The sequence below is a fragment of the Artemia franciscana genome, chromosome 10, assembly GCF_032884065.1.
Source record: "Artemia franciscana chromosome 10, ASM3288406v1, whole genome shotgun sequence".
In the NCBI taxonomy this organism is placed as follows: Eukaryota; Metazoa; Arthropoda; class Branchiopoda; order Anostraca; family Artemiidae; genus Artemia; species Artemia franciscana.
In genome coordinates this window covers 33,732,910-33,745,605 of record NC_088872.1, presented here as the reverse complement: position 1 = coordinate 33,745,605, position 12,696 = coordinate 33,732,910, and the positions used below count along the sequence as shown (strand labels likewise).

At 35.4% G+C, this 12,696-nt stretch overlaps 1 protein-coding gene across 1 annotated transcript in view; it reads left to right on the top strand.

The window, feature by feature from the left end:
* LOC136032103 (arfGAP with SH3 domain, ANK repeat and PH domain-containing protein-like) overlaps positions 1-12,696 on the top strand; it is a gene marked incomplete in the record, with an annotated part of 90,480 nt that overhangs the window by 23,494 nt on the left and 54,290 nt on the right. The window contains 2 exon segments of the mRNA XM_065712252.1: positions 13-98; positions 7,221-7,374. Of these exon segments, the coding sequence (XP_065568324.1) occupies positions 13-98; positions 7,221-7,374 (240 nt within the window).

Below are 12,696 nucleotides of genomic sequence, written 5' to 3'. Positions count from 1 at the left end.
CTTTCCTTTTAGTACTTGATTCGGGTGAATGAAATAAAAACGAAAAAGGGAGTTGACCTTTTGGAACATCTCATTGCATACTACAATGCTCAAACCAAGTAAGTTGTCTTCTTTATACTATAAGCATCTGTTCTTTTCTATTTGTAGCTTTCTTGTTCTTAATTTGTGCCACATGACGTTTGCAAAGCAACTTTTTAAGGTAATTCACAACTAGGCCCCGATACCAAGGGAAGTCTTCCAAAGGTTTACACCAGCTGTTGCGTATGGGTTAAAGTTTTAGAGTAACGTGTAATACATATTGCGTTTACAATAAAAAATCCGGTTCAAATTTAGTATTAGCCGAAGGGTTAGACTATTCGAAAGGTAAGCCCTATGTGCACGAGCTGCGATAGAACGGATAAGCTGAAGACTATTTGCTGCGGAACTGTATCCGTACTGTTCTTATGATAGCTTTGGACGATTAAATACATCCTCAAAACGGCTGATGTTCAGATATGAAGGTGCAACTTGCCAACATTTCAACCAGAACTAAAAGCCAGGGTTACTACCAGGTAAAAAAAAAAATCACTTGAATCTTGAAACAACAATGACTAAATCAGCAAAAAAATCACTATAAAAATAATTAATCTGCTTCCCCAGACAACATACTTCTGTATTTTGAAATAGTTGGTTTTGGTTACTTCTTATGCTTTTACCAATGTAATTATTTTTTTCGTTAACATGTTTGACGTAGGAACTCTGCTCTAGTTCAGCTAGTACAGCTACTGGGGGAGGGGGGATTTTGAATCCACCAGGAATGGATTTTGAAAATTATCGCCAGTTGGTATTCTATTGGAATTTTCTTTTGAAAAAACAATGATAAATCTGCCTCTTTAGATGTATAAAAATAAATCACCCCCACCCTGCTATCTTTTTATGAATGGAAGGCACTGCACTTCTATTAATAAAATCTACCGATGTCAGTGGCACTAAATTTAAAAAAAACTCTAGGGAAGACAAGGATTTTCTATGTTTAAGTATGCTGAAGATTAAAATAAACATTCTCCGAGATCTAGGGAGAGTTATTACCCCTCCTCCTACCCCCCACTAATTGGTGTTCCAGAAAATTTTGGAGAATGAATAATCCGAATCGAAGTTTCCATGTCGTTATAATTGTGGAAATAAGGGAGTTCCAGGGTGTATCATATAATAGCTTTTGTTACTTACAAAAGACAGAACTATGTTAATAATTGCTTGCTTTTTTATACCTTGTTTAGCAGTAGTAAAAATTATGCTTTTGAGGGGATTCGATAGTATAAAATCATTTGGTGACTCTCAGCGTCGGCTGACCGCCTCAAACACAAATGATCCGTTAGTGAGTTCTCCCAGGTGACTAGCCACCATCGAGAGCTGTTAATAATCTTTCGTTTGACTTTGAAACTGGATTGAAAAGACGAAAAAATTTTCCATCCCCTTGGTCGGTTGGGTTTTCAATCAAGCAGGTGGCACCACATGAATTTCCCAAAGCTGGCAAATCGATCAAACGATGTTTCTTTTGAGCTGGTATATAGTGTTTTCCTAGCAGGTATGCTAGAATGTTTTTAAGAACAACCCTTTCCTAAATTTTAAAAAGAAAATTCTTCCCCGTATAATGAAAAAAAAAGTTCGCACCTTTGAATCATGCAAATTTTGTTAAAACTGATGATCTCTTTCTCCGGCACAAAACAGGAGAAATTATTCTTTTTAAATTTCCCGGAAAGTAGGCGTTGACTTTTAGTTTTTTGTCCTTTATTCAGATCTCTTATCCGACTAGCAAACTATGGCAAGACCGCCTAATGAATTCTAAATAGTTCGGCCACACAAACTAATATAGTTTATAATAAATGAGAGAGGGTGATTCTTGAATGTATCGGATCCCCTTAGTGTTAATCAGGCACGTGCAAAGAGAAGTTCAGGCAAGTGGCTTCCTAAATGTTGCGATTTCTGCAATTCTTGGTCCAATATCTCATGTTTTGAATAATTTGTTCATTGCTTTTGAGTTGGGTCTCACAACTAAACTCATGCATCTTTTAAGAAAAAATGTTGAGTACATGCATGGTTTTGTTTTTATTTATAACGAAACAATTTCCCAGCTCAATTAAGATACAAAGAAGACTTTACTGTAAAACAGTGTATATAAATTACGTTAACATATTCGGTGGATTGAGGGAAGGGAGCCTTCTTAACTGAGCAAAGTAAAATTACCATATGTTAGTAGTATGGGGGCAATGCTACTAACACGTCCATAGCCACTACCCTTTTCTTCTTTAATAGTTCAAGATCCTGAAGAAGGTTTATCAGCGATTTTCCCAGTGCTACCATCTATATAACTAAAGCCTAGATGGTGATATTTTTAATTGTAGATAGCGACATGTTTTCTTTTCCATCAACCCGTTTTGTAGCTACTAAAATGACATGAAGTCTTTAGTGAACATATTTTTTCTTTTTTCTTGTTATGTGGCCACCCCCATGGTACTCTGTGATTGTTAATCGACAGTGCTTAGTTTATGGTATGTTTTTGATCAATATTATTTTTGCACTGGAAGGATAAACACTTACATCATATTTAAAAAAAAGTGATCCTGAGATAACTCCAAGAAGGTGTGTCAGTGTTATTGTAGCATTGAATACTGACAAAGAGAAATATATGCACTGCGAAACACGTACTCGTTGTGACACTATTAGGAACGTACACGTACATCGTCATGACTGTGAGAGATAAAATTTTTTCGAAGTACCAAAAAAATTCAACTCTTTGGATGGTGGATATACGAAAGTGAGATTTACAGAGATGATACCACTCAAAGAGAATGCAAGCATAAAAATAATAATTGATGTCGAGGGCTAACTTCTTGCTAGTGCTTGTGGTAACACAATGCCCGTTGATAAACCCTATCGCCATCTTTCGGGTATCGGCATTCAACGGAAGGCAAAAAGAAGAAAAGCACACTCTTCTACTAATATCATAAACAATATCTTGTAGACGTGTTGGAACTGTTATCTTTGTAAAATCAATGGAGCAATAGACAGTGAAATCGCAGGCAAAATAAAAAGAGCATTGGCAGATAAAATTAGCAATGAAATTAAAGACAATTCATTGAAAAGCAAAGCGTTGATGAACGTAAGTGGTATCATTGGTAGCTAATCAACAAATACCCTTATTAAACAGAATAATAGCAATGATAAATTGTGTGATGAGTTTGTAGGTGAAACCTTGTCAAAAGTCGTGTATGATCCTAAAAAGTACCAAGTCAAGATTAAACATTGTGGATTATTTTTTTTTGAACGGAACTGATACGAAACGTTCATTTTTTTATAATATTAATAACATGTAGTATTTTACGTACCATGTTTTCAATAACAATATTTTGTTGAATAACTTTGTTATGTTTCCATTACTTTTAGGGCACGCTAGCAACTCCTTCATTTAGAATGTTTATTTAAAAGTCAGGGATGCAAGGATAAAAGTCAAGGACTTTCAGATATAGACGTGGCTACCAGGCTCACAGGGGCTTTTACTAGAGTAAAAATTGGTGCATCCCTTGGTTGATAAGCTTTTCACCAAAGTTTCAGAGAGAGATGATACGGATTCTTTTTAGAGTTAGAGACATTTGAACTGGGAATTTATTAAAATTCAGAGGCAGGTGGGTGGGATTTTTTCAAGAATAAGACACATAATATTTTTTCAAAGAAGAGAAAAAGTTAATCATCCGTTCTGAATTTTTCCAAAGAAGAAAAAATAAAAGTTCCCTTCTGTTCTGGATTTTCTCAAAGAAGAGAAAAAAAGTTCCACTTCTGTTCTGAGTTTTTACTAAAGAAGAGAAACAAGTTCAACATCATTTCTAAATTTTGCGTAGAAGAAAAAAAAGTTACACATCTGTTCTGAAGTTTTTCTAAAGAAGAGAAAAAAGCTCGAACTCTGTATTGAATTTTTAACTGGTTAATTTTGAACTGTGAAGTAACTTGTGAGTGCAAATAATATATTTAACTATAATAAACTGTATGAGATATGAAGGTGTATAATTTCTCAATACTGTAACCTAAGCTTCTTACAACGTTCTAACCAAAAATAATAAAGACGGAAATATTTTAAGTAATATTACGTTGGCACTATGAGAGAAATGAAGTAACCCCAAACGTTATCACTGCTTTATTCATTTAACCAGACCAAGAAAATTCTCGGAAAAAAACCATGAAATTCTCGGAAAAAAACCATGAAATTCTCGGAAAGAAAAGTGTCGAAGTAGTGTCAAGAATTTCCCCAGAAACAAGGATCTCAAAGTTATAGAAACAATTATTTTTCATGACCACTTTCTATTGAAAATCCATTATCTGTCTAGGTGGTTGGGTTGTCATTGGAATCACACTAAGCCTTCTATGGTTTGAGCGTTTGATCGTCTTCATACTCAAATAGAATTTCGACTTTATGCTTTGAGTACATATCTATTTCATACCTAATATTGATTTTCGACTTTAAAAAGATCTCAAAACCAAGAAAAAGGCTTCATAATATCGTTTCAGAACTAAATCTTTTCTTAGAATTTTCTGACTTCGGGTTTTTTGTCCATTTTTTAGGGGGTTTGTATCGTGTCTGAAGTTAATTCCTTGAAAGTTTTACGTTGATATTTTGTGGTCTAACTTGTGTGAACTCTCGAATTTGAATTGTTAGTTGTCTGTTGGGACTTTGGGATTAGGCTTTTGACTTTTCGTGGATTTGTCGTGTCCGAAGCTTGTTAGTTGAGGTGTTTACAGTGCTATAAACCCAGTTAACATATCTCAGACTGTAGTATACCGCCTCTGAGCCTGGTAATAGTGTCCATGCCCGAAAGCTCTTGTTCTTGCATCTCTGAGTTTTTGAACAAGAATACTAAAAGTGGTGTTGCTAGCGTACTCTAAAAAAATAAATAATGAAAACATAACAAAGTAATGCAATGAGATATTCTTTTATTGAAATAATGACATACAATGTTATATGTTATTAATATCATTAATATCATATACAAATTTTTGATGTATTCATTTCGTTCCATAAAATAGTTCATCGTGTCTTCCCTTGCCATGGCACTTATTGCATTTCGGTGTCATATACGGTTATTAATGATAATTGCATACACGACAATTATCATTTGTATTATTGGATTCATTGGCTGTATGTCTTGATAAACGGTCGATGGTAGTGTTAACGTGTGCTGGCGCTTTGTTTTTCGTCAATTGGTCTTTGTATTTATTTTTGATATTATCTGCCAATGTCCTTTTCAGTTTTCTTGTGATTTCACTGTCTATTACCACTTTATTTTTAAGCAGGTAACACTTCCGGCACGAAGACAAGACATGGTTTATGATATTGGGAGAGGAGTACGCCTGTCTTCTTTTGATCTTCCGTCGAATGCTAATACCCGAAAGCTGGCGATAGGGTTTATCACCGTGCAACGTGTTACCACAAGCACTAGCAAGAAATTTCCCTTCGTCATCAACTATTATTTCTACATTGACATTGTCTTTGAGTGAAATCATCTCTGAAGATCTTTCTTATATCCAACTATTTTTCACTAAACTAACTATTTTTAGTAACCAACTACAGAGTACGACGGAGGCAGTTGCACAAAAAAATCCAAAAACTTACAGTCAGTTTTAAATTTGAAATTATAGATGGTGACATATTTTCACTAAATAGAGTGCTCTCATCTTTGCAGTTTTAGTTATAGCTGGCAGCATAACTTGTTTTTAGGCTAGGTTACATTGAGAACTGCTTTTCAAGTTAGGTTTGTTTAGGTTAACTTAGCATGTTACCGGGTTTCTAACACAGTAAACATTTCAACTAACAAGCTTCAGACATGACACATCCATGAAAAGTCAAAAGCCTAATCCGGAAGTGCCAACAGATAACTAACTATTCAGATTCATAAATTCAGACAAGTTAAACTGAAAATATCAATGGAAACCCTTAAACGATAAACTTCAGACACGACGCAAGTCCCCCTCCCCCCAAAAAGTGACATATAAAATCTAAATCTGAAAATTCCAAGAATAGAATTCGTTCTGAAGTGATATTATGAAGACTTTTTGGAAAGTATTGCTTGGTGTTGGGATCTGAATAAAGCCGAGAAGCAAAATTAGGTAAGAAAAAGATATGTACTTCAAGCAACAAGTGAATAATCAATTTGAGCCTGAAGACGGTCAAACGCTCAAACCATTAAAGGCTTAGTGTGATTCCCATGACAATCCAACCGCCTGGACAGATAATGAGTTTTCTATAACAGGTGGTCATAAAAAACTATTGTTACACCTTTGAGATCCTTGTTTTTGGGGAATTTCTTGTCAGCACTTGGACAGCTTTTTTCTTCCTGGGAATTTCATAGTTTGTTTATGAGAATTTTTTGGTCTGATTAAATGAATAAAGCGGAAAAAAAATGTTTGAGGTTGTTTCATTTCTCTCATAGCTCCGTCGTAACATTGCTTAAAATATATTAGTCCAAACATTCTGCCAAATATTCTGTAGCTAAAAAAAAGTGCTGGCATCAGGAGTCGAAGGGGATACTCTGCGCTTGAATAGATTGGGCATATACTACTCATGGCTGGTTACATCCATTAATTCTTAGAAAATAGTTGTTAATTCATTAATTACTGCTCTTCTATCCTACAGATTCTATTAAAGGTCACGCATGACGTGTTGAACGTTATTATTATTATTTTTTCTAATGTTAATAACAGTTATTTATTTCTGAACAAATAATAGAATAATGTAAATAACAGAGAAGAAAGGAGAGACAGATAAAATCATTTACAAAATAGCGAAGATTCAAGATCATGTAAAGGTGGTGGTCGCCTTAGTTATTGTCTGAAAGTCTTCTACTCGCTATTGCAACTTTTCCCAAAGCATCATGTATTATGCATTTATGTGTTATCCTCATTTTATGGTACCAATACGGAAGAAAAATAAAAAAAAAACTACAGGGACGGAAATGCTGAATGTGAATAGACTTTCAAAAACTGGCAAAACTCGGAAAAATATAAATTTGAATGATCACTAAATCACAGAACATACTTTTTGTGTTTTCCCAAAAAAGAAAACACTGAAACACTTCTAACAAAAAGGAAGTATAAGAATGAATACTGTTTCAAAAAGCACCTTGGGTTTGCATACATATGTTGGGGACATTTCCTAGCTGATTGTTTTTTTGTTTCTTGTGTCCATTTTTCAGTTATTTCGAAGATGGAATCAAAACAATGGAACAGTTCAAGAATTTCGTTCAAGATCTATCGGGAAAGCTGCAAAAAATTCGCCAGAAGCAAGATGAAGAAAGACGCCATCTTGTAGAGATCCGGAATCTTATTAAAAGCTCACCTGGATTGGAAGTAAGAGAATTTTACCTCCAATGATTGCTTTTGCCGTGTACCTTTCTCTCGTGCTCTCTCTCTTTCTCCATATCCATATTTCTCTCTCTCTCTTTTTCTTCCTCCCTCTCTCACTATAAATCTCACTCAAGATCTAACTCACTCACTAAATTATAAGATATCGAGTGTATGTAACTTTTATCACGTGTATGCCAAGAATGTAGTTTATTTTTCCTTTTTTACGATTAAAAAATGATTCACTCAAGGATCGAGAATCACCGAAAATCAAAGTGAAGTCAAGTAAAATACTATGGCTTAAAATGGAATATTTCGTAGGAAAATAGTCCTCTTCCGAGGCTTTGCCAAAAAGAGTTGTCCTGCTCCATTTCGTATATATATATATATATATATATATATATATATATATATATATATACTGCATGTATGTAATTTTAATGGTTCGTTTCTTTGTTGTAGTACTGTTTATGGACCAAAGGAATTCTTCAGGTTAACTAATCACCGCACCTTATTTGTTGTATAAAAAGAGATCTTGTTTCTTCAATTTGGCATTTGCATCTCGATCATTTTATCTTGATTCATCCTATTTCATGTGTCAGACAAATCTAAATATGATCAATGCCAACTTAGTAGGCTTTCTAATTATCGTATCTAATTTGTAAAAAAAATTAAAATAAATACAGTCTTTGCATTAAATGCAAGCAAAACATAATTAAAGTTATTTTTGTCAAACGAAAGTAAGAAGTGACGTTAAAAATTAAACGATCAGATATTATCGTAAAAATTAGGATGAGTGCCATCTCCTCAGTGTCCACCCTATGCGTAAAGTTTATGTTATGCTTTGGCCAAAGTATGTTAGGGCGCAACAAATGTAGCTAGTGGATGCTTTGCAAGCTTTTTTCGACCTGATTGCTTTTCAAAACATTTGAACTTAACGTTTACTTTTTATTTTATTTTTTTTTTTTTGTAAAAGGGATTGCAAAAAGGCAATTCATTCACGAAATGTTATGAAACAAATTTGACTTTATCGTGAACAATTGGTGTTCTGAAATTGGAGTGTCGAATTTTGAAATTATCGTGCATCTGTAAGAAATTGAAAGGTATACTGAACAATAGCTAAGAGCTCATATGGCACTTGTGACGAGGTGAGAAGAGCTAAGAGCCAAGAGATCATATGGTATGAGCTCTAACAAAATTCTATGAATCAATAGATTGATTTAAAAAGGAAAATAAGAGGCTTAATGCCGGTCAGGATTTAAAATAAGAGCTCTGAGTCACGATGTCCTTCTAAATATCAAAATTCATTAAGATCCGATCACCCACTCGTAAGTTATAAATACCCAATTTCTTCTAATTTTTCCTCTCCCTTTAGCCCCCCAGATGGTCGAATCTGGGAAAACGACTTTATCAAGTCAAATTGTGCAGCTCCCTGACACGCTTATCAATTTTTATCGTCCTAACACGTCCAGAAGCACCAAACTCGCCAAATCACTGAACCCCTCCCCCCAACTCCCCCAAAGAGAGCGAATCCAGTACGATTCTGTCAATCACGTATCAAGGACATTTGTTTATTCTATCCACCAAGCTTCATCCCGATTCCCACACTCCAAGTGTTTTTCCAAGATTTCCCCCTCCAACTCCCCCCAATGTCAAACGATCTGGTCAGGATTTGATATAAGAGCTCTGAGACATGAATTCTTTCTAAAAATCAAATTTCATTAAGATCCGATCATCTATTCGTAAGATAAAAATACCCCAATTTTCACGTTTTCCAAGAATTCCGGTTTCCCCCTCCAACTCCCCCCAACGTCACAGGATCTGGTCGAAATTTAAAATAAGAACTTTAAAGCACAAGATCCTTCTAAATATGAAATTTCATTAAGATCTGGTCACCCTTTCGTATGTTACAAATACCTCAATTCTCAAAATTACCCCCCCCTCCAATTCCACCAAAGAGAGCAGATCCGGTCCGGTTATGTCAGTCACGTATCTTACACAGGTTTCTATTCTTCCCATCTAGTTTCATCCTGATCTCACCGCTTTAAGTATTTTCTAAGATTTCCGGTCCCCCCAACTGCCCCCTCCCCCAATTACGCTTGATCCGGTTGAGATTTAAAATAAGCGATCGGAGTTACGATGTCCTTCTAAATATGAAGTTTCATGAAGATCCGATCACTCCTTCGTAAGTTAAAAATACGTAATTTTTTCTCATTATTCAGCATTACCCCCCCCCCCCCCAATAGATCGGATCCCTTCCAAGTATGTAAATCACGTATGTAAGAATTCTGCTTATTTTTCCCATCAAGTTTCATCCCGATCCCTCCAATCTAGACGTTTTCCATGATTTTAGGTTCCCCCACCCCAAACTTCCCCCAACGTCACCAGATCCAGTCAGGATTTAAAATAAGAGCTTTGAGACACGATATCCTTCTAAATATCAAATTTCATTGAGATCTGAGAACCCGTTCGTAAGTTAAAAATACCTGATTTTTTCTAATTTTTCAGAATTAACCCCTCCCCCAACTACCCAAAAGAGAGCGGATCCGTTCCGGTTATGTCAATCATGTACCTAGGACTCGTGATTATTTTTTCCACCAAGTTTCATCCCGATCCCTCCACTCTAAGTGCTTTTCAAGTTTTAGGTTTCCCCCTCCCAACTCCCCCCCCCCCCAATGTCACCAGATCTGGTCGATTTTAAAATAAGAGCTCTGAGCCACGATATCCTTCTAAATATCAAATTTCATGGAGATCGTATCAACTGTTCGTAAGTTAAAAGTACCTCATTTTTTCTAATTTTTCCAGAAACCCCCCCCCCCTCCCCAACTATCCCAAAGAGAGCAGATCCGTTCCGTTTATGTCAATCATGTATCTAACACTTTCGTTCATTTTTCCCATTCGTAAGTTGAAAATATTTCATTTTTCTATTTTTTCCGAATTAACCGGCCCCCACTCCCCCCCCCCAGATGGTCAAATTGGGGAAATGATTATCTCTGATTTAAGCTGGTCCCGTCCCTGATACGCCTGCCAAATTTCATCGTCCTAGCTTATCTGGAAATGCCTGAAGTAGCAAACCGGGACCGACAGACAGACCGACAGAATTGGCGATTGCTATATGTCACTTGGTTAATACCAAGTGCCATAAAAACAGATATAGGAAACGAAATGAAAAAAACTCGTTAGAAAACGAAAAAAAATTCTCGTTTCATACTTAGGGACAATTGGTATTTATATAAGATGCGAGAAACATTCGAAAATTTGGATCGCGAACATAAAACAGTACACGTTTTCCACGGTGTTAATACCAGACAATTAGCTTCGGCTCTCTGGGAAAATACATCGTAGCTATACTTCAATTAAATATTTAGTTGGTATTTTGGTTAGGTTTGGGTAGGTTAGATTACGTATTTAATATAATGTGCTCTGGGCAGCCCCCCGTCCATAATTCTTTTTGAAGTTTAAGACATTATATTTTCATCATATTTTTTTTATTTCATTAGCATTAGCCAAACTTCACTTCTCTAGTGTTTCTCGTATAATATATAAGCGCCGGACAATTTTCTTATTGGTTGTAGCCTTTTCGCTATCAAGAGATATTCGGCAGTACTCCTAGATGTCTCCATGACACTGCTATTAACCGAATAAATCATTGTCTGTAGGAATATCTTCAGTAGGAACAAAATAAGGAAAGCTATATTTCAAAATAGTGGCGTATCATTTTAAGGCGTATCTAAAATTCTACATATGGAATTTTCGTCATAAAATAAAAATTTAACAGAATATAATTAAATGTCGCGCTTCATGTAAAATATTCAGCTGTGCTTTTGCTGAGTTATTTTTGAAACCTACACCTGAATTGTCTTTTGCTGTTTGGAATGGGTAAGCTCTAGTAGTGGGGCTATTGGGAATACTGAACTTACACCTTTATTTGGGTACTCAAGCCTGCTTATACTACTGAACTTTCACACTTATTTGGACACTGAAGCTTACCTATATTACAGACAGAATACCTTTTTCCTAGTTACATGTCAGATGAAACTACAGAGGGTACATCTCTTTTGCATACATCCGCGAGAATCCCATTTGCATATAGTTATCAAATCCTAGCAACCAGCCATAGCAACCAGATCCACTAGCTTCAATAATCACATGTCTTTGAAAAGACTTCAGTATGATAAACACTAAATTGCGGAAAGAGCAAAAAACTAGTGATTGCAAAAAATATGTGTGCATACAACAATTCAAAAACGTTAAAAAAGGAAACCAAGAGTTTGAAGCTTAGTAGAAATCGTTTTTAGAAATTGGACGCCACGTGCCGAGTCCAAGGGCTTGGTAATTGCAAATATTTTAACAATGGATTACAACAATTCACCCCCCTCCCCTCCAAAAAAAGAAAAGCAAAAGTTTGAAGCTTAGTTGATATCGTTGTTTGAAATCTTTAATAATTTTACTAATTAATAATTCTAATAATAATTCTTAATAATCAAATATCTATGAGATAACCCTGTATGAAAAGAAAGCAAATTGTCTCTGATTAGAAGCCTGCCTTGTACCCTTTTAATCAGGATTACCTGGTACATTTATGAATCATAGAAACGTGTTTCACTTAGTATTTTCAGTAATTTTTTTGCAAAATGTCGGAATTCAAAGTAAAAAGTCCTATTTTTTGAACTTTTTATAGAGAAACCCCTTTTTTATTAACCAGGACTTGGGGAAACAGCCTTTTTTGGGTTTGAAATTTCATGACGGTAAGGCATAATAGAGTTTGTTGAGGCAAAGGAAAATAAAAACTTATATTCTGTATACGAGTCGTTACAACATTTTTACCTCAAAAAATAATAATTGCTACAACATTAAAACCTTCATATTAAAACCCCCCGCCCGCGTAAGTCGTTACGCGCCATATTAGTTACGCCCCATTGTAGTTATGTCCCTGTGTCCCACCTCTGAATATATATATATATATATATATATATATATATATATATATATATATATATATATATATATATATATATATATATATATGTTTTTAACTACGTAAAGTTTGCGAATATACAACACTCTTCGCTGTCCCATTGTCTGTGCATATAAATAGATTGTCAGGTTTACCGACTCTTGAACATGCAATATATAATTGTCCATGGGAAAAACAATCCGTATTCAGATCTATACCTCATTATTCTAATAATTGCCCTTGGGCTTTGTTGACGGTGATTGCTAATCGAACGTTCCCTGTGTCCCCGTCGTCATTTATATATCCCCCTGTGCCCCCCGGCGTCCCCGGTGTAGTTGTGTCCCTGTTACCCGGTCGTCATTTGTGTCCCG